The sequence below is a fragment of the Nerophis ophidion genome, linkage group LG01 (genome assembly GCF_033978795.1).
Source record: "Nerophis ophidion isolate RoL-2023_Sa linkage group LG01, RoL_Noph_v1.0, whole genome shotgun sequence".
Taxonomy (NCBI): Eukaryota; Metazoa; Chordata; class Actinopteri; order Syngnathiformes; family Syngnathidae; genus Nerophis; species Nerophis ophidion.
The window spans coordinates 87212639-87234198 of NC_084611.1; the positions used below are offsets into that span (position 1 = coordinate 87212639).

The following is a 21560-nucleotide window of genomic DNA, read 5'->3' on the forward strand; positions in this document are numbered from 1 at the left end:
TTAATTTCCTTTAATTTTCTGTAAAAACTAAAGTATTTTTAAATTTTATTCTCTTTAAAACAGAACAATTGTCTTCATTTTATTCCCTTAAAAAATATATTCTAAATGTATTCTCCTTAAAAACAGAATACTTTTCTATTTTCCTCCGTAAAAAAATAAACAACTGTTTTCATTTTATTCTCTTTAAAACTGAAAAATTGTCCTCATTTTATTCCATTAAAAAAATTATTTAAATTAAATTCTCAATTGTTCTTTAAAACAGAACAATTGTCCTCATTTTATTCCCTTAAAAAAAAAATCTCAATGTATTCTCCTTAAAAACAGAATACTTTTCTATTTTCCTCCGTAAAAAAATAAACAATTGTTTTCATTTTATTCTCTTTAAAACAGAAAAATTGTCCTCATTTTATTCCATTAAAAAAATTATTTAAATAAAATTCTCAATGTATTCTTAAAAACAGAATACTTTTTTTTCTCCTTAGATAAAGAATAACTGATTTAATTTTATTCACTTTAAAAACAGAATAATTGTTCTCATTTTATTGTCTTTAAAAACAAAATACATTATTTTATTTTCATTATAAACTAAACAATTTAGTCCTATCTTTTCCGTAAAGAACTAAACAATTGTTTACATTTTATTCTTTTTAAGAACAGAATATTTGTCATCCCATTAAATCAAAATCACTTATTTCTTCTCATAAAAACAAAATAATTGTTTTATTACCTTTTAAAAAGAAAAGGGAATATAAACAAATAATGTGTGGGAGGAGCCTGTCACAGAACTTTCCAGTCTGGGAGTTTCCTGGCAGGACCCAAGATGGCAGTAAAGTCAAAATTTTCAAGTAAAATATTTTCGGGTGAAAACTCCTTTTTTTTTGGTCTCAGTGGACCTCCTGATCTTCTTTTAATTCCAAACCAAGAATGTGCCGCCTTGTTGTTCCCTTCCAGGTTGGCAGTAACGCGGGCATCGTGGGCATGACCAAGGAGCACCTGGGTCTTGCTCTGGCTCTGAACGTCCCGGTGTTTGTGGTTGTCACCAAGATAGACATGTGTCCCGCCAACGTCCTGCAAGGTGCTCGCCTCGTCACGCCTCGTCCAAAAACACACCTGACCGTCTTCCTGTCTCCTCTGCCCAGAAACCCTCAAGTTACTACAGAGGTTGTTGAAGTCTCCGGGCTGCAGGAAAATACCAGTCTTGGTGCAGAACAAAGACGACGTCATCGTCACGGCGTCCAACTTCAGCTCGGAGAGGTGAGAGGGCGCTTTGTCGTGGAAACTGTTTCTGTTGCCTTCTGTCAGGTTAGCCCGGTGATTAGCATTAGCTGAGCCTTGGCAGTAAGTATCACGATACGGTACGTACCATGATGCAAAATGTATGACAATATCATCCGTATCACCATGCAATATGTATCACGATACATTACCCCTCATTATACAGTACGCATCGCGATACAGTACCCCATGCGATACAATACCCCACGCGATACAGTACCCCACGCGATACAGTACGCATCGCAATACAGTACGCATCACGATACAGTAAGTACCCTTCATAATACAGCACATGTCTCCATACAATACGCATCGCGATACAGTACGCATCACGATACAGTAAGTACCCTTCATGATACAGCACGCGTCTCGATACAATACGCATCGCGATACAGTACGCATCACGATACAGTACCCTTCATTATAAAGCACGCGTCTCGATACAATACACATCACGATACAGTACCCTTCATGATAAAGCACGCGTCTCGATACAATTCCCATCTCGATACAATACGCATCGTGATACAGTACGCATCACGATACAGTAAGTACCCTTCATGATACAGCACGCGTCTCAATACAATACGCATCGCGATACAGTACACATCACGATACAGTACCCTTCATTATAAAGCACACGTCTCGATACAATACACATCTTGATACAGTACGTATAGCGATACAGTACGCATCGCAATACAGTACGCATCACGATACAGTAAGTACCCTTCATAATACAGCACATGTCTCCATACAATACGCATCGCGATACAGTACGCATCACGATACAGTAAGTACCCTTCATGATACAGCACGCGTCTCGATACAATACGCATTGCGATACAGTACGCATCACGATACAGTACCCTTCATTATAAAGCACGCGTCTCGATACAATACACATCACGATACAGTACCCTTCATGATAAAGCACGCGTCTCGATACAATTCCCATCTCGATACAATACGCATCGTGATACAGTACGCATCACGATACAGTAAGTACCCTTAATGATACAGCACGCGTCTCGATACAATACGCATCGCGATACAATACGCATCGCGATACAGTACGCATCACGATACAGTACCCTTCATGATAAAGCACGCGTCTCGATACAATACACATCTCGATACAATACGCATCGTGATACAGTACGCATCACGATACAGTAAGTACCCTTCATGATACAGCACACGTCTCGATACAATACGCATCGCGATACAGTACACATCACGATACAGTACCCTTCATGACAAAGCACGCTTCTCGATACAATACACATCACGATACAATACGCATCGCGACACAGTATGCATCGCGATACAGTGCGCATCATGATACAGTAAGTACCCTTCATGATACAGCACGCGTCTCGATACAATATGCATTGCGATACAGTACTCCTCGCGGTACAGTACGCATTGCGATATAATACAATACAATCCGTATCACGATGCAATGCGTATCACGATTTAGTGCGCATTATGATACATTACGATTCAGTGCGCATCACGATACAATACTCATCACGATATAATGTGTATGTATCACACACAGTATGCGTCGTGAAAGAGTACGCATCACGATACAGTACGCATCGCAATATGATACACTATGTATCATAATACAGTACGTATTGCGATGCACTATGCACCACGATACAGTACATATGTATCACAGTACAATGCGCATCAGGATACAGTACATATGTATCACGATACTATATGCATCGCGATATAACACGATACATCCGTGTCACGATGCAATGCGTATCACGATACAATGCGCATTACGATTCAGTGCGCATCACGATACCATACGTACCGTAATACAATACGCATCATGATACAATATGTATGTATCACAATACAATACGCATTACGATACCATACGTACCGTAATACAATACGCATCATGATACAATATGTATGTATCACAATACAATACGCAACACGATACCATACGTACCGTAATACAATACGCATCATGATACAATATGTATGTATCACAATACAATACGCATCACGATACCATACGTACCGTAATACAATACGCATCATGATACAGTACATATGTATCACAATACAATCCGCATCACGATACCATACGCACCGTAATACAATACGCATCATGATACAATACATATGTATCACAATACAATACGCATCACGATACCATACGTACCGTAATACAATATGCATCATGATACAATATGTATTACAGTACAATACGCATCACGATACCATGTGTACTGTAATACAATACGCATCATGATACAATATGTATCACAGTACAATACGCATCACGATACCATGCTTACCGTAATACAATACGCATCATGATACAATATGTATCACAGTACAACACGCATCATGATACCTTACGTATCGTAATACAATACGCATCATGATACAATACAATATGTATCACAGTACAGTATGATACTGTACGTATCACGATACAATAAAGTACTGTACGTATTACGATACAATCCGTATCAAGGTGCAATGCGTATCCTGATACAATACGCATGACGATACAATATGTATCACAATACGATACTGTATTTATCATGATACGATCCGTATCACGATGCAATACGTATCCTGATTCAATACGTATGGCGATACAGTATGCATCACGATACAATAGGTGTCTTGATCCAGTGTGTATCACCGTATCATGGCACTATACTCATGATACAATATGTATTCCGATACTGAAGGGAGGACACAATATGATATTGTGATATACTTAAAATAGTTGAGTGATAAATGTAAACTGCAGTTCAAGTTTGTACAGGACAGATGACAGAGTGAACCGAGTCAAAACATTCTTATCATTCAAATGATCCATTAGCATTTTTGGAGGAAGAAAAGTGTTTTTTTAAGTGAGTGTGAAAATGTTGCCCTCATGTTTGCTTCCCTCTCAGGGACAAACTGGAATAAATCCTCGTGAAAATTTCCCAAATTGTCCCTCTCGTAATTCCATCCAATTCCAATTCCATCTATTTTCTGCCACATATATTCTTTTATTTGTTTAAAACGGTTTTAGACAAGTTGTGGTCGTCAGTGTGGCAGTGATGTCATCGTCAAATGTGCATAATTGGCCATGACGCATAGGCAAAAAGTGAGTAAAAATACCATGAAAATGAAGGAAAAGCTAGGAAGAATTTATTAACTTTTTGACTTACTGTACATTTTTGTGATTAGTGATGGTTGCGATGTCACATGACTTTAATACTTCCAAAACTACTCACTCTATATACTGTCTGCTCCATCTTCTTATGCTCTGGCAGAGTAGCTGTGTTCTAATGTTTGTGGGCGAGAGGCGACAGGCGGCGAGTGAAAGTGTGTGAATACGATAACAGCGGTTATTAAGCGACCGCTGTGTGATATCATTTTCATCTCGGCCCCTACAGGATGTGTCCCATATTCCAGATTTCAAACGTGACGGGAGAGAACATGGAGCTCCTGAAGATGTTCCTCAACCTCCTCTCCTCCAGAACCAACTTCAACGACGACGAGCCCGCAGAGTTCCAAATAGACGACACGTACTCTGTTCCGGTACGTACCGGAAGATGGGGTCCACATTACAGATAGACCGATACGTTTTTTTTTAAGGGTCGATACAGATGATTGGATATCGACAGATAATCATTTTTTTAAGGGCCGATACAGATGATTAGACGTTGACAGATCATTTTTTTAACGGCTGATACAGATGATTGGACATCAACGGATAATTTTTTTTAAGGGCCGATACAGATGATTAGACATCGACAGATGATTTTTTTTAAGGGCCGATACAGATGATTAGACATCGACAGATCCTTTTTTTTAAGGGCCGATACAGATTATTAGACATTGACAGATTATTTTTTTTTTTTAAGAGCCGATACAGACAATTAGACATCGACAGATTTTTTTTTTTTTAAGGGCCGATACAGATGATTAGACATAGACAGATATTTTTTTAAGATGACTAGACATCGACAGATAATTGTTTTTAAGGGCCGATACAGATGATTAGACATCGACAGATGATTTTTTTTTAAGGGCCGATACAGATGATTAGACATCGACAGATAATTATTTTTTTAAGGGCCTATGCAAATGATTAGACATCGACAGATAATTTATTTTAAGGGCTGATACAGATGACTAGACATCGACAGATAATTTTTTTAAGGGCCGATACCGATGATTAGACATCGACAGATAATTTATTTTAAGGGCAGATACAGATGATTAGACATAGACAGATAAATTATTTTAAGGGCAGATACAGATGATTAGACATAGACAGATATTTTTTTAAGGGCCAATACAGACGATTAGACATCGACAGATTTTTTTTTTTTTAAGGGCCGATACAGATGATTAGACATGGACAGATATTTTTTTAAGGGCCGATACAGATGACTAGACATCGACAGATAATTGTTTTTAAGGGCCGATACAGATGATTAGACATCGACAGATAATTATTTTTTTAAGGGCCTATGCAGATGATTAGACATCGACAGATAATTTATTTTAAGGGCAGATACAGATGATTAGACATAGACAGATTTTTTTTTAAGGGCCGATACAGATGATTACACATAGACAGATCATTTTTTTAAGGGCCGATACAGATGACTAGACATCGACAGATAATTGTTTTTAAGGGCCGATACAGATGATTAGACATAGACAGATTTTTTTTTAAGGGCCGATACAGATGACTAGACATCGACAGATAATTGTTTTTAAGGGCCGATACAGATGATTAGACATAGACAGATATTTTTTTAAGGGCCGATACAGATGATTAGACATAGACAGATATATTTTTAAAGGGCCGATATGGATGATTAGACTTCGACAGATAATTTTTTTTAAGGGCCGATACAGATGATTAGACATCGACAGATAATTTTTTTAAGGGCCGATACAGATGATTAAACATCGACATATATATTTTTTTAAGGGCCGATACTGATGATTAGACATCGACAGATAATTTTTTTAAGGTCCGATACAGATGATTAGACATCGACAGATAATTTTTTTAAGGGCCGATACAGATGATTAGACATCGACAGATGGTTTTTTTTAAGGGCCGATACAGATGATTAGACATTGACAGATGATTTTTTTTAAGGGCCGATACAGATGATCGGACATCGACAGATAATTTTTTTAAGGGCCGATACAGATGATTGGACATCGACAGATAATTTTTTTAAGGGCCGATACAGATAATTAGACATCGATAGATAATTATTTTTTAAAGGGCCGATACAGATGATTAGACATCGACAGATAATTTATTTTAAGGGCCGATACAGATGATTAGACATCGACAGATAATTTTTTTAAGGGCCGATGCAGATGATTAGACATCGACAGATAATTTTTTTCAAGGGCAGATACAGATGATTAGACATCGACAGATCATTTTTTTAAAGGGCAGATACAGATGATAAGACATCGACAGATGATTTTTTTTTTGAGGGCCAATGCAGATGATTAGACATCGACAGATGATTTTTTTTAAAGGGCCGATACAGATGATTAGACAGACAGATCATTTTTTTAAGGGCCGATACAGATGATTAAACATCGACATATATATATATATTTTTAAGGGCCGATACAGATGATTAGACATCGACCGATAATTATTTTTTTAAGGGCCGATACAGATGATTAGACATCGATAGATAATTTTTTTTCAAGGGCAGATACAGATGATTAGACATCGACAGATACATTTTTTCTAAGGGCCGATACAGATGTCAAATACAAAACGGACGATACACTTTTGTAATGTATATTTTATGTTTATATGTCAAGTCCTACAATGCTAAATGAAAAAGAAAATAAAGAAGGCGATGTATTCAAAGGAAGGATTATCAATCCCAAACAAAACTTCTGGAGCTTCTGTTTCTTCATGCGTTTAACTATCTGCACATGCTAGAAACGAGTAGCAAGCACAGAATTATACATTTATGGACAGTGCAGCCTGAAAGCTGATGTTTACTTTGTAGTTAAGTAAACTAAGTCTTAAAGCAGGGGTCGGCAACCCGCGGCTCTGGAGCCGCAAGCGGCTCTTTAGCGCCGCCCTGTGGCTCTCTGGAGCTTTTTCAAAAATATATGAAAAATGGAAATGATGAGGGGAAAAAAACATATTTTTTGTTTTAATTTGGTTTCTGTAGGAGGACAAATTATGACACAAACCTCCCTAATTGCTATAAAACACGCTGTTATTTCAAACATGCTTCACTTATTCAAGTATTTGGCGAGCGCCGTTTTGTCCTATTGATTTTGGCGGTCTTTGAACTCACCCTAGTTTGTTTACATGCATAACTTTCTCCGACTTTCTAAGACGTGATTTATGCCACTACTTTTTCTGTTTTATTTTGTCCAGCAAACTTATAACGTTGTGCAGTTTTGTTGATGTTATTGACTTTTGTAGAGTACTAACCAGACATATTTGGTCACTGCATGACTGCAAGCTAATCGATGCTAACATGCTATTTAGGCTAGCTGTATGTACATATTGCATCACTATGTCTCATTTGTAGCTATATTTGAGCTCATTTAGTTTCCTTTAAGTCCTCATAATTCAATTTATATCTCATGACACACTATCTGTATGTAATATGGCTTTTAATTTTTTGCAGATCCAGATGGATTTGTTTTTGTATATTTGGTCCAATATGGCTCTTTCAACATTTTGGGTTGCCGACCCCTGTCTTAAAGGAATAGAACCAGAGGAGGCATTTTTCTGATGAAACGTCCACATTAGTTGACGTTTACCCGCTTAGTGGCCTAGTGGTTAGAGTATAGGTTGTGAGTTCAAACCCCGGCTGAGTCATACCAAAGATTTGTTTTTGTATTTTTGGTCCAATATGGCTCTTTCAAAATTTTGGGTTGCCGACCCCTGTCTTAAAGGAATAGAACCAGAAGAGGCATTTTTCTGATGAAACGTCCACAGTAGTTGACGTTTACCTGCTCAGTGGCCTAGTGGTTAGAGTATAGGTTGTGGGTTCAAACCCCGGCTGAGTCATACCAAAGACTATAAAAATGGGACCCGTTACCTCTCTGCTTGGCACTCAGCATCAAAGGTTGGAATAGGGGGTTTAAACACCAAAAATGATTTCCGGGCGTGGCCACTGCTGCTGCTCACTGCTCCCTTCAAGGGGATGGATCGAATGCAGAGGACAAATTTCACCACACCTAGTGTGTGTGTGTGACAATCACTGGTATTAACTTTAACCTTGTGGCACCTGCAGTGAGCAAGACCGTCCACAAGAGGGCGCCATAGCAGAAACAATAACACGCATTTTCAGTGTCGTCGCTTGTGTTTTTTGAAAAATATTTGCATCCTGGCCGTCGGCGAAGAAAAGTCCATAACACAAGCCGCACAGTGCAAAGCGTAGGAAAAAACTAGTGGCGCATAGTCAGGAAATTACATTATTTATTTATTTTAAATACTAAAAATTGGTGGTATAAACATATATATTGTATCGGCTGAGGACAAATTTCACCACACCTAGTGTGTGTGTGTGACAATCACTGGTATTAACTTTAACCTTGTAGCACCTGCAGTGAGCAAGACCGTCCACAAGAGGGCGCCACAGCACAAACAATAACACGCCTTTTCAGCGTCGCCGCTTGTGTTTTTTGAAAAATATTTGCATCCTGGCCGTCGGCGAAGAAAAGTCCATAACACAAGCCGCACAGTGAAAAGCGTAGGAAAAAACTAGTGGCGTATAGTCCGGAAATTACAATACTTATTTATTTTAAATACTAAAAATTGGTGGTATAAACGTATATATTGTATCGGCTGAGGACAAATTTCACCACACCTAGTGTGTGTGTGACAATCACTGGTATTAACTTTAACCTTGTAGCACCTGCAGTGAGCAAGACCGTCCACAAGAGGGCGCCACAGCACAAACAATAACACGCCTTTTCAGCGTCGCCGCTTGTGTTTTTTGAAAAATATTTGCATCCTGGCCGTCGGCGAAGAAAAGTCCATAACACAAGCCGCACAGTGCAAAGCGTAGGAAAAAACTAGTGGCGTATAGTCCGGGAATTACAATACTTATTTATTTGAAATACTAAAAATTGGTGGTATAAACGTATATATTGTATCGGCTGAGGACAAATTTCACCACACCTAGTGTGTGTGTGACAATCACTGGTATTAACTTTAACCTTGTAGCACCTGCAGTGAGCAAGACCGTCCACAAGAAGGCGCCATAGCACAAACAATAACACGCATTTTCAGCGTCGTCGCTTGTGTTTTTTGAAAAATATTTGCATCCTGGCCGTCGGCGAAGAAAAGTCCATAACACAAGCCGCACAGTGCAAAGCGTAGGAAAAAACTAGTGGCGTATAGTCCGGAAATTACAATACTAAAAATTGGTGGTATAAACGTATATATTGTATCTGCTGATGTAATTTGTTGAACATAAAAAAGGTAGATACAGATATATTTATATTAAAGTTCCAAATATCGGCGCCGATATCGCGTTTGAAGGTGGAAAAGCGAAAGCATGTTCTTATTTACGACCAGCCTGACTTCCGCGTCTCACCAGGGCGTCGGCACGGTGGTGTCGGGGACAACGTTACGAGGGATGATCCGTCTCAACGACACGCTGCTCCTGGGGCCCGACCCCCTGGGCACCTTCATCCCCATCGCCGTCAAGTCCATCCACCGCAAGAGGATGTCCGTCAAGGAGGTGCGCGGCGGACAGACGGCGTCCTTCGCCCTCAAGAAGGTGAGCGGCGCTTTTCAACTCGGTCGTCACTTTCGTCATGCATGCCACTCCCAGTGGGTGGTGTTGTGGGAGGAGCCAGTGTTGAGGTTCTGATTCTGCTCCTCCCAGATCAAACGCTCGTACATCAGGAAAGGAATGGTGATGGTCTCCCCGAAGCTGGCGCCGCAGGCCACCTGGGAGTTTGAGGCGGAGATCCTGGTGCTCCACCACCCAACCACCATATCCCCGCGCTACCAGGCCATGGGTCAGTGCCCACACCTTCAACACCCTCTGACCAATAGGAGACAAACGTTAACAAGTACAACTAAATAACAGCAAATTATTTTGTTTAAAGACAGAATCAAATACTGTAAAAAAATATATAAAATCATTATTTTTTGTCATTTTAAATAACTGTTTAAAAAAGAGAAGAACATTTGTATTTAGCTTTTATGAGGAATAAAATGAGAATTATTTGGTTTTCAAAGTGAATAGAATAAAAACATACTGGTTTTTATTTTATTCACTCTCAAAACAAATTTATTCCGTTTTTAAAGAAAAGAAAGTCGCACTAATTTTGTTCTTAAAAAGAATAAAATAACTTTTTTTAAATGAGAATAAAAAGCCCATTTAATTAGCTTTTATGGGGAACCAAATGTAATTTTGTTTATAAAGTTAATAGAATGAGAACAAATGATTATAAAAAGCGATCAAAATAGGAACAATTATTTTTGTAAAGAAAATAAAATGACAGTTTTTCTTTTTTTTTTAAATAAAAGAAAAAAACATCCATCCATCCATTTTCTACCGCTTATTCCCTTTTTGGGGTCGCGGGGGGCGCTGGCGCCTATCTCAGCTACAATCGGGCGGAAGGCGGGGTACACCCTGGACAAGTCGCCACCTCAATGGGTTTTTAAATAAAATGAAAATACATTATTTTGTGTATGAAAATGAATACAATGTATTTTGATTTGTAAGGGAATATAATTATTTTGTTTTCAAAGAGCATACAATAGTTTGTTTTTTTTAAACCTGAAATAATTTTTTTATGAAAAAAACACTTGTTTTTAAAATGAATAAATTGAGACTGGATATATTTATTTAAAGGTAACAAAATCACAACAATTAATATATTTTAAAGGAAAAGAAAATGAGACTGTTTTTTTGTTTTTGAAAGATAGAACAATCAAGCAATTATTCTGTTTTTACGGAAAATTAAATGAACAAGTATTTTGTGTATATAATGAATACAATTTCTGTATTTTGATTTGTAAGAGAATGTAAGTGTTGTTTTTAAAGATACATTTTTTTTTAAAAAGAATAACAATTGATTCAGGTTTTATGAGAAACTATATATATATATATATATGTTTTTTTGAAGGTAATAAAATGAAAAAAATTAAAGAGAATTAAATTAGAACAATCTATTTTGTTTATAAATAGAATAAATCAATTAATTTTGATGTTTGCGATAATACAATTGTGTATTTTGTTTAAAAGAGCTCAAAATAGCCTTTCGAAGAGAATAAAAGAAAAAACAAAAACTTATTTAACTTTTATGAGGAATAAAATTATTATTTTGTTTTTGAAGTGACTCAAGTTCAAGCTTTGATGTTGATTTTCTAAAAATCCATCCGTGTCTTTCAAAATATAAACAAGTGCACACATTAATGTCAGGTTGAATATTATTTTTATTCACACTTTTAATGGATTTGATTTGTATTTTTCACACTCATATTTTGATATTTAAGCCTCTGTTTTTTCAGATTAATATATATATATATATTAGGGCTGGGTAACGATTAAAAATTTTAATCACAGTTAATCACACTATTTCTCAGATTAATCGCGATTAACTGCATTGTATACACAAAGCCCAATAATGAATTCAAAAGTAGTGTGTAGTGCACCTTTATTGGAATATTCTCCCACATGAACAAAAGCGCCAAAACATTTGTTGTGCAAACACAATTTAAATCAGTCCTTGTTAAACAGTAGCAGTTAAATAGCATATTTTATGAAAATCAACTCCAAAAATGTAAATACAAACATTTAAAGCTTATTTCCACTGCCAGGGTATTTAAGTTATCCTGTTTGTTATGGAAAATAAATATAATCTACATACAAATCTCTGAGCCACAATCATAACATCTGAACAGGCAATTTCTGAGGTAACAGCAGAAACATTTTTTTTTATGAGGGTCTTATGTTTAAAATAACCTATATATTAGGTAGTGGGCTGTTTTAGGGAATTTTTGATCAAATTATCTGTAGTAGCAATATTAATAATGTTGTGTTTATTCTGCGTAGTGCACTTAAAATAATTATGACCATATCTAGGAATTGATATGATGGGAATTTTCCGATTGTTTGCTTGGTGTTTTGATAAACTGAACGCATCATATACATGGTACTATATTGTGATGTTATGAGCCAGGGAAATAAAGAACTACCCTACCCAGCATGCAACAGGAGTGACGAGCATGCGCGGTAGCCCGGTATAGGTTGTGTGTCGCCATGACGGCATCTTGTATGTTGTGATATGCACGCTCTGAAAGCAAACGTTAAGAACTCAGCCAACACTCCTCGTCTGCATTATTCATAAATAGACAGACAACACATATACTCCGCTGCTTCACAGGCCGCTGGATGTAGCCGGCAAAGTATTCCCATGCTAGCTAGCCGGTCTAGCAAGCACGCCTCATTCAGTCCAAAACGGCCCGATCTATCCACATCCAGAATTGTCTGGCGGCCGTAAGTGATCCCGGAGTGACCACGCTGTAAGCCAGCCATGAAATGGTCCGGTATTTTTGCCAAATGTTCCATCTTTACCAAGAGCCCCTCCACGCCAAAGCCAATCCGGGCGACGCCGTCTTGTTAAGAAAAGGTGTTAACAAAATAAAAGCATGTAAACAACATACGCAAATGTACGATAAAATAATTGTCGGCGTTAATAGATTGATGAATTAACTCGTAATTAACGCATTAATTTGCCCACCCCTAATAAATATATATATATATATTTATATATATATATTTTTTTTTTTTTACAGTTTCACCTTCTTTTCCAGACTTATAATAAACATATAGAACTATAACTCATAAATTATATAATTAGGAATTAATTCAAAGTAATTATAAACAGCCTGAAAAAAAAAAATAGTGTGCACGTCTTTTAATTTTGGATTATCAATAAGCTTCTGCGACCTCGAGAGGGACACACGGTGGAAAAATGGATGGATGGATGGATGATGCATTTTTCAAAATTCATCATCAAAACTTGAACTTTCAGTTTCAAAGTGAATGTTTTCAAGTAGAACACTTGTGGACCTGATTTAGCTCCATAAAACCTCATTTATTGCATCTTGTAGATGAATGACACAATGAAGCCACTTTTATACAATGTACATGTGGGGGCGTGGCATCATCGTATCATTTGCATAAACCATGAGGATGCATTTATGTTTTTTTTAAAAAGAAAGGATACAGAATTCCTAACAAGTCCATTTTAATCCATCCATCATCTTCCGCTTATCCGAGGTCGGGTCGCGGGGGCAGCAGCCTAAGCAGGGAAGCCCAGACTTCCCTCTCACCAGCCACTTCGTCTAGCTCTTCCCGGGGGATCCCGAGGCGTTCCCAGGCCAGTCTTCCCAACGTGTCCTGGGTCTTCCCCGTGGCCTCCTACTGGCTGGACGTGCCCTAAACACCTCCCTAGGGAGGCGTTCGGGTGGCATCCTGACCAGATGCCCGAGCCACCTCATCTGGCTCCTCTCCATGTGAAGGAGCAGCGGCTTTACTTTGAGTTCCTCCCGGATGGCAGAGCTTCTCACCCTATCTCTAAGGGAGAGACCTGGAAACTCATTTCGGCCGCTTGTACCCGTGATCTTATCCTTTCGGTCATGACCCAAAGCTCATGCCCATAGGTGAGGATGGGAACGTAGATTGATCGGTAAATTGAGAGCTTTGCCTTCCGGCTCAGCTCCTTCTTCACCACAACGGATCGATACAACGTCCGCATTACTGAAGACGCCGCACCGATCAACTCTTCCCTCACTCGTGAACAAGACTCCTAGGTACTTGAACTCCTCCACTTGGGGCAGGGTCTCCTCCCCAACCCCGGAGATGGCACTCCACCCTTTTCCGGGCGAGAACCATGGACTCGGACTTGGAGGTGCTGATTCTCATTCCGCTCGCTTCACACTCGGCTGCGAACCGATCCAGCGAGAGCTGAAGATCCCGGCCAGATTTTAATATTTTGTTGAATAAATACACTGAGGAATTAGTGAAACTGCAACCAAACTTAACGAGGTGTTTGCGTGCTCGCCAGTCCACTGTGGAAGTATCCGTCAGACCGCCACCATCCTGACCATGAACAAAGACTGCCTGAGGACCGGCGACAAGGCCTCGGTCCACTTCCGCTTCATCAAGACGCCCGAGTACTTGCACTGCGACCAGAAGCTGGTGTTCAGAGAGGGGCGCACCAAAGCTGTGGGCACCATCATGAAGGTAGCGTCTCCCTCCAATCTCTGTGAAAGATTAAGATATATCCATATTTAAGAAAACCTGTTTTGCAGCTGCTGCAGTCCGTCAACACCCAGGCGGCCAGGGCGCAGCAGGCCAAGATGCTGGCCGGCAAGAAGAGCGCCGAGGAGGGCCGGCCGCTCAGCCCCAACGCGGCGTCACTCACGGTGAGCACCAGCTGTCGCCTGAAATGGATGTCATGCACGATACTCTTCATAACGCCGACAGATGTTGGCATTTAACCTCCATTTGGCTTTAATCCTCTAAAAAAGTAACACCCGGTTGTACGGAAAAGTGTAAAAAATGCCGGATGAGTCTGGAGATTTTGCAACTCTGCTTGTTTGATGAGGACCATGTGAAGTGAATTAGTGAATTATATTTATATAGCGCTTTTCTCTAGTGACTCGAAGCGCTTTACATAGTGAAACCCAATATCTAAGTTACATTTAAACCAGTGTGGGTGGCACTGGGAGCAGGTGGGTAAAGTGTCTTGCCCAAGGACACAACGGCAGTAACTAGGATGGCGGAAGCGGGAATCGAACCTGCAACCCTCAAGTTGCAGACACGGCCACTCTACCAACTGAGCTATGCCGCCCCCGTAACGTATTTTCCGGACCATAGGGCGCACCGGATTAAAAGGCGCACTGGCGATGAGTGTTTTCATACAAAAGGCGCACCGGACTATAAGGCGCATTATTTAAACGGTCATGTGTCATACTTGATCATTTCGCGATATCGCCATATTTTTGCTGAAAGGATTTAGTAGAGAACATCCACGATAAAGTTCGCAACTTTTGGTCGCTAATAAAAAAGCCTTGCCAGTACCGGAAGTAGCAGACGATGTGCGCGTGATGTCACGGGTTGTGGAGCTCCTCACATCCTCACATTGTTTACAATCATGGCCACCAGCAGCCAGAGCGATTCGGACCGAGAAAGCGACGATTTCCCCATTAATTTGAGCGAGGATGAAAGATCCGTGGATGAAGATAGTGAGAGTGAAGGACTTGAAAAAAAGGAGAGGGCAGTGGGAGCGATTCGGACCGAGAAAGCGACAATTTCCCCATTAATTTGAGCGAGGATGAAAGATTCGTGGATGAAGATAGTGAGAGTGAAGGACTAGAAAAAAAAGAGAGGGCAGTGGGAGCGATGCAGATGTTATTAGACACATTTACTAGGATCATTCTGGAAAATTCCTTACCTGCTTATTGTGTTACTAGTGTTTTAGTGAGATTATAAAGTCGTACCGGAAAGTCGGAGGGGTGCGGTGACCGCCGGTGTCTCTGAGGGAAGCCACGGAGGAGGCAAGAGAGTCACAGCTGCAGGAGGAACGACACGAGTCTACGGTAAGAGCCGACTTATTACCACAAATTTCTCAGTAGAGAACCATGTTCGCTTGACCGCTCTGTTCCGTAGTAAAGCTTCACTGTCATCTTTAGGGAATGTAAACAAATCAATCAATCAATGTTTACTTATATAGCCCTAAATCACTAGTGTCTCAAAGGGCTGCACAAACCACTACGACATCCTCGGTAGGCCCACATAAGGGCAAGGAAAACAAAGAAACAGAGGCTGTGTTTGTGTTGCTACAGCCGGCCGCAGTACACCGCTTCCCACCTACATCTTTCTTCTTTGACGTCTCCATTATTAATTGAACAAATTGCAAAAGATTCAGCAACACAGATGTCAAGGATGCTGTGTAATTATGTGATTAAGGAGTCGTATTACTATGATTTTTTTTTCTAAATGTAAAAGACTTCCTGTAATGGTGGTTCTTTGGTCAAAATGTTGCATAGATCAGTGTTTTTCAACCACATGTTTTTGCGTTGAATAAATGCAGAGGCACACCACCAGCGGTAATCACTAAGAAACTAAAGTTATTTGACAGTAAAAAGTCGTTGTTGCAATTTTTGGATATGACTATAAACCATAACCAAGCATGCATCAATATAGCTCTTGTCTCACCCTGACTTATTTGGTATTTTTTGCTCTTTTCCTGTGTGTAGTGTTTGTTCTTGTCTTGCGATCCTATTTTTTCGGTATTTTCCCGTAGCAGTTTCATGTCTTCCTTTGAGCGATATTTCCCGCATCTACTTTGTTTTAGCAATCAAAAATATTTCAGTATTTTTTATCTTTCTTTGTGGGGACATTGTTGATTGCCATGTCACGTTCGGATGTACTTTGTGGACGCCATTTGCTATCATCCAGCATTCTGTTTTTGTTTACTTTCTAGCCAGTTCAGTTTTAGTTTAGTTCTGCATAGCCTTCCCTAAGCTTCAATGCCTTTTCTTAAGGGCACTCAGCTTGTATTTATTTTCAGTTTAAGCATTAGACACCTTTTTACCTGCACCCTGCCTCCCGCTGTTTCCGACATCTTCAAAGCAATTATATAAAAGCTGCCACCTACTGATATGGAAGAGTATTACATGGTTACTCAGCCGAGCTCTAGACAACACTCATCGTTTGCAGATTATAAATACTGGTTTGCAAAAAAATTTTTTAGCCCAAATAGGTGAATTGCCGTGGCACAGTGGTTGAAAAACACTAGCATAGATGACGTTTGACGGATCATCTTCAAGCCGCTTTCTGACAATCGCTTCAGGATGCGCCGTTTTGTGGGCGGGTCTTATTTGCGAGGCTCACCTTCGGCAGCGTCTTCTCCTCGTCATCTTTGGGGCGGCATGGCGTAGTGGGTAGAGCAGCCGTGCCAGAAACCTGAGGGTTGCAGGTTCGCTTCCCACCTATTGACATCCAAATCGCTGCCGTTGTGTCCTTGGGCAGGACACTTCACTCTTGCACCTGGTGCCGCTCACACTGGTAAATTAATGATAGGTGGTGGTCGGAGGGGCCGTAGGCGCAAACTGGCAGCCACGCTTCCGTCAGATGTGGTAATAAGTCGGCTCTTACCGTAGCTTACCACCACCAGGTGTGAATGAACGATGGGTTCCCACTTCTTTGTGAGCGCTTTGAGTATTTAACAATAGAAAAGCGCGATATAAATCTAATCCATTATTATTATTATTATCTTTAGGGATGCACCGATTAATTGGTAACCGAATATATTCGGCCGAATATGGCAAAAAAAGCCACATTAGGCCTTCGGTGGAATGAGTCAAAAGCAAGGCCGAATAGTGGCGTGTGACGCAAAGACGGAATTTTTTGACGCGGTGACGCAATCAACCAACGTGCAGTGTTAAATTCAAATTGTTTTATACATAGTTAGTTTCCTTTTTTTTATTCTGAAGCTGAAGTACTGTTATTGACAAATCTGTTCTGGCCTGGGATGTGTTGTGTACCTGTATAAGAGTATGAGGTTACAAGCACACACTTAATTGAGATTTACTTGAGCCTTCTGTTTACATTATTAGCCTGTTGTGTAGGCTACCTGTATAAGTGTATGAGGTTACAATCACACACTTAATTGAGATTTACTTGAGCCTTCTGTTTACATTATTGGCATATCTACTGTGGCTAAGCAGACTTTTGCCAAAAGGACAATAATTCATTTGTTGCGGGTTTATCCACTTTAATGCACTTTATTATTTTTTTTTGGATTGCATGTTTTGTTTGAAGGCCTAATATAAATGAAAAACTGTGCTTTTTTTGAAAGGCAAAGGCTACTGGAATATTAAAAAAATGTCAATATCCATCCATCCATCCATTTTCTACCGCTTATTCCCTTTCGGGGTCGCGGGGAGCGCTGGCGCCTATCTCAGCTACAATCGGGCGGAAGGCGGGGTACACCCTGGACAAGTCGCCACCTCATCGCAGGGCCAACACAGATAGACAATATTCAATACAAATTTACTTTATTTGAAAAAGATGTCTAAAAATGTATTCTAGGCTATTTATGCAGTATAAAAAAGTTGTGAAAAACTGCATTTATTATTCGGTATTTGGTATTCGGCCTCCGGCCAAGCGCTCAAATTTTATTCGGTTTCGGCTTCGGCCACAAATTTTCATTTCGGTGCATCCCTAATTATCTTTGTTGACGGTGTAGCGTGCAAGGACGGGAGTGGAAGAAGTGTCAAAAGATGGCGCTAACTGTTTTAATTACATTCAGACTTTACTTCGATCAATAACGGGGCAGTATCTCCTCATCTATGCCAATAATGTGTCCCGTGAAAAACAGTCCGACAGGAACTCTCTAATAGCTAAAGTTCCTTGGGTGGATAATGTAAACTCACCACACCGGTATGTTTTAGTGCTTTCATTGTGAGTTTACTGGCGGATAAAAGTTAGAACTTGACACTACTTTATATTAGAAATGGCAACAGAGGAGGATGAATGTCACATAACAAGAAGATAGCTTATCAACTACGACTACAAAAGCGGACGCGAGCAAATTCTCGGGACTCATGCAGATCCCAAATACAGATCAGCAGGTACCAGAAGGTAAAAAAGTCGCTTTTGCATAATATTGCGAAACAAAACGCCAGATAATGCGTCTCACCTTATACGCACACCATAATAACACACCTATGTTGAAGCACAGCACAATCCATCAAGCGGTGCGGCTTCATAGCTTACCAAAGTTGTAATTAAACATTTTGATGTAATTTTGAGCACTGTGTACATGTTCTATATTTTCAATGGAACATGTAACGTTTTGGTGTTTGCTTGAGTCATATTGCAGTCGACACGTATCTCTTATGTGTGACTGCCATCTACTTGTCAGACTTATCATTACACCATGTAACAAAATTGAAGGCCCGCTATGAGGGAAAAAATGGAACCAATCTCTACTTTTAGTCTTGTAAAAGTGTCATTAGAAAAAGAATGGGATATTTTTGTATTGCTAAGCCCAGAATGAAGACACTAAGACGTGATGATGACTTTCCCTGCAGCTCAAGTCCGGAGGCGGAGGACGGCGACGAGGCGGCCAGCGACACCGAGGGAAGGGCGGCGCCAACGCCACCAACACGCCGCCAGCGGTCCCGGCATCGGCGAGCGCCGTTTGAAGTGAGCCCAGACCCTTTTTTTTTTCTTGCAAGTGTTCGCCTCCGTTCTCTCTCGCTCACAAAACTCGGCAAAGTGGTTCTAGAACGTGGTCAAAGGTTCAGGCTGACGTTTGCTCGCTCGGTGTCGCCGCCAAACAAGAACGATGCCTCCACAGTGTTTAGTAGAACGGAACCTCACCCTCTTTTTTTTTTAAAAAGAGCCGACTGACGCGCCGGCAAAGCTCGACCGCTGCCTGGCGAGTGCGAGAAAACACAAGCCGGGACAATCTGTATTTTAGTTTCTCTCTTCACGACAAGGGAAGAAGAATGTTGTGTGTGTTGAGGTGCCAATCACGCCGTTTAAATTAAACGCTTGTGATGGGAATCCTTTTTCAATAAAGCTGCTGCAAAAACTTGCCACGTCAATGTTTTTATTGACGGCCGTCGCTCGTTAGGGACGTGGAACATGCACTTTTGGACCGATACGCTACTCAATCATGACATATTTTGCTACTTTTGTGTGGATAAAAAAACCAAATTTTAAAAAATATTAGCTGATTATAACTGCTGGCCAGTTTTTATGTCTGTTTATTATCACTCATTTGCAAGTTGCAATAACATTGGCAAGACATTAGGTGGCAGTAGTGTATGGTTTGTGGTGTGTTGGCTCATCAGTTCAGTCTTTTGTTGCGCCCTAAAAAGTGTTAATACTGTAAGTATTGTGCTGTTTGATTGTAATGCGCATATTTGAACTGAGGATTCAATACCGGTACTTGACCGTGACATATTTTGCAACTTTTTTAAAAATAAATAATTTTTCTTGATAACAAAACATCATTTAAATATGAGCTGATTATAACTGCTATCCAATATTTTATATTTGTTTATTATCAGTCTCATTTGCAAGTATTAGTTTGCAATAACGTTGGCAAGAGTAGTGTATGGTTTGTGGTGTGTTGACTCATCAGGTCAGTCTTTTGTTGCGCCCTAAAAAGTGTTAATACTGTAAGTATTGTGCTGTTTGATTGTAACGTGCATATTTGAACTGAGGATTCAATACCGGTACTCGACCGTAACATATTTTGCTACTATTTTTAAAATAACACATTTTTGTAGATAACAAAACCTCATTTAAATATGAGCTGATTATAACTGCTATCCAGTATTTTACATTTGTTTATTATCAGTCTCATTTGCAAGTATTAGGTTGCAATAACGTTGGCAAGAGTAGTGTATGGTTTGTGGTGTGTTGGCTAAACAGTTCAGTCTTTTGTTGCGCCCTAAAAATGTTAATACTGTAAGTATTGTGCTGTTTGATTGTAATGCGCATATTTCAACTGAGGATTCAATACCGGTACTCGACCGTAACATATTTTGTTACTTTTTTTAAAATAACTAATTTTTCTTTATAACAAAACCTCATTTAAATATGAGCTGATTATAACTGCTATCCAATATTTTACATTTGTTTATCATCAGTGTCATTTGCAAGTATTAGGTTGCAATAACATTGGCAAGAGTAGTGTATGGTTTGTGGTGTGTTGGCTAAACAGTTCAGTCTTTTGTTGCGCCCTAAAAAGTGTTAATACTATAAGTATTGTGCTGTTTTGATTGTAACGTGCACATTTGGACTGACACAGTACGTGGGATACCATACCGGTACTCGACCGTAACATATTTTGCTACTTTTTTTTAAATAACACATTTTTGTAGATAACAAAACCTCATTTAAATATGAGCTGATTATAACTGCTATCCAATATTTTATATTTGTTTATTATCAGTCTCATTTGCAAGTATTAGGTTGCAATAACATTCGCAAAAGTAGTGTGTGGTTTGTGGTGTGTTGGCTAAACAGTTCAGTCTTTTGTTGCGCCCTAAAATGTGTTAATACTGTAAATATTGTGCTGTTTTGATTGTTACGTGCACATTTGGACTGATACGGTACCTGGGATGCCATACCGGTACTTGACCGTAACGTATTTTGCTACTTTTTTTCCAATTAAAATAATTGTTTTTGATAATAAAATTTAATTTAAATATGAGCTGATTATAACTGCTG

At 39.5% G+C, this 21560-nt stretch overlaps 1 protein-coding gene across 1 annotated transcript in view; it reads left to right on the top strand.

Moving 5' to 3' along the window:
• The window catches only part of LOC133561219 (GTP-binding protein 1-like), a 38667-nt gene extending 18752 nt beyond the window's left edge, over positions 1-19915 (top strand). Inside the window, exons 7-14 of the mRNA XM_061914547.1 lie at positions 952-1075; positions 1140-1254; positions 4704-4848; positions 9879-10061; positions 10170-10305; positions 14368-14546; positions 14615-14728; positions 19406-19915. Coding sequence (XP_061770531.1) covers positions 952-1075; positions 1140-1254; positions 4704-4848; positions 9879-10061; positions 10170-10305; positions 14368-14546; positions 14615-14728; positions 19406-19519 — 1110 coding nt within the window. The 3' untranslated portion in view covers positions 19520-19915. The remainder of the gene's footprint in view (positions 1-951; positions 1076-1139; positions 1255-4703; positions 4849-9878; positions 10062-10169; positions 10306-14367; positions 14547-14614; positions 14729-19405) is intronic.
• Positions 19916-21560: the final 1645 nt, after the last annotated feature.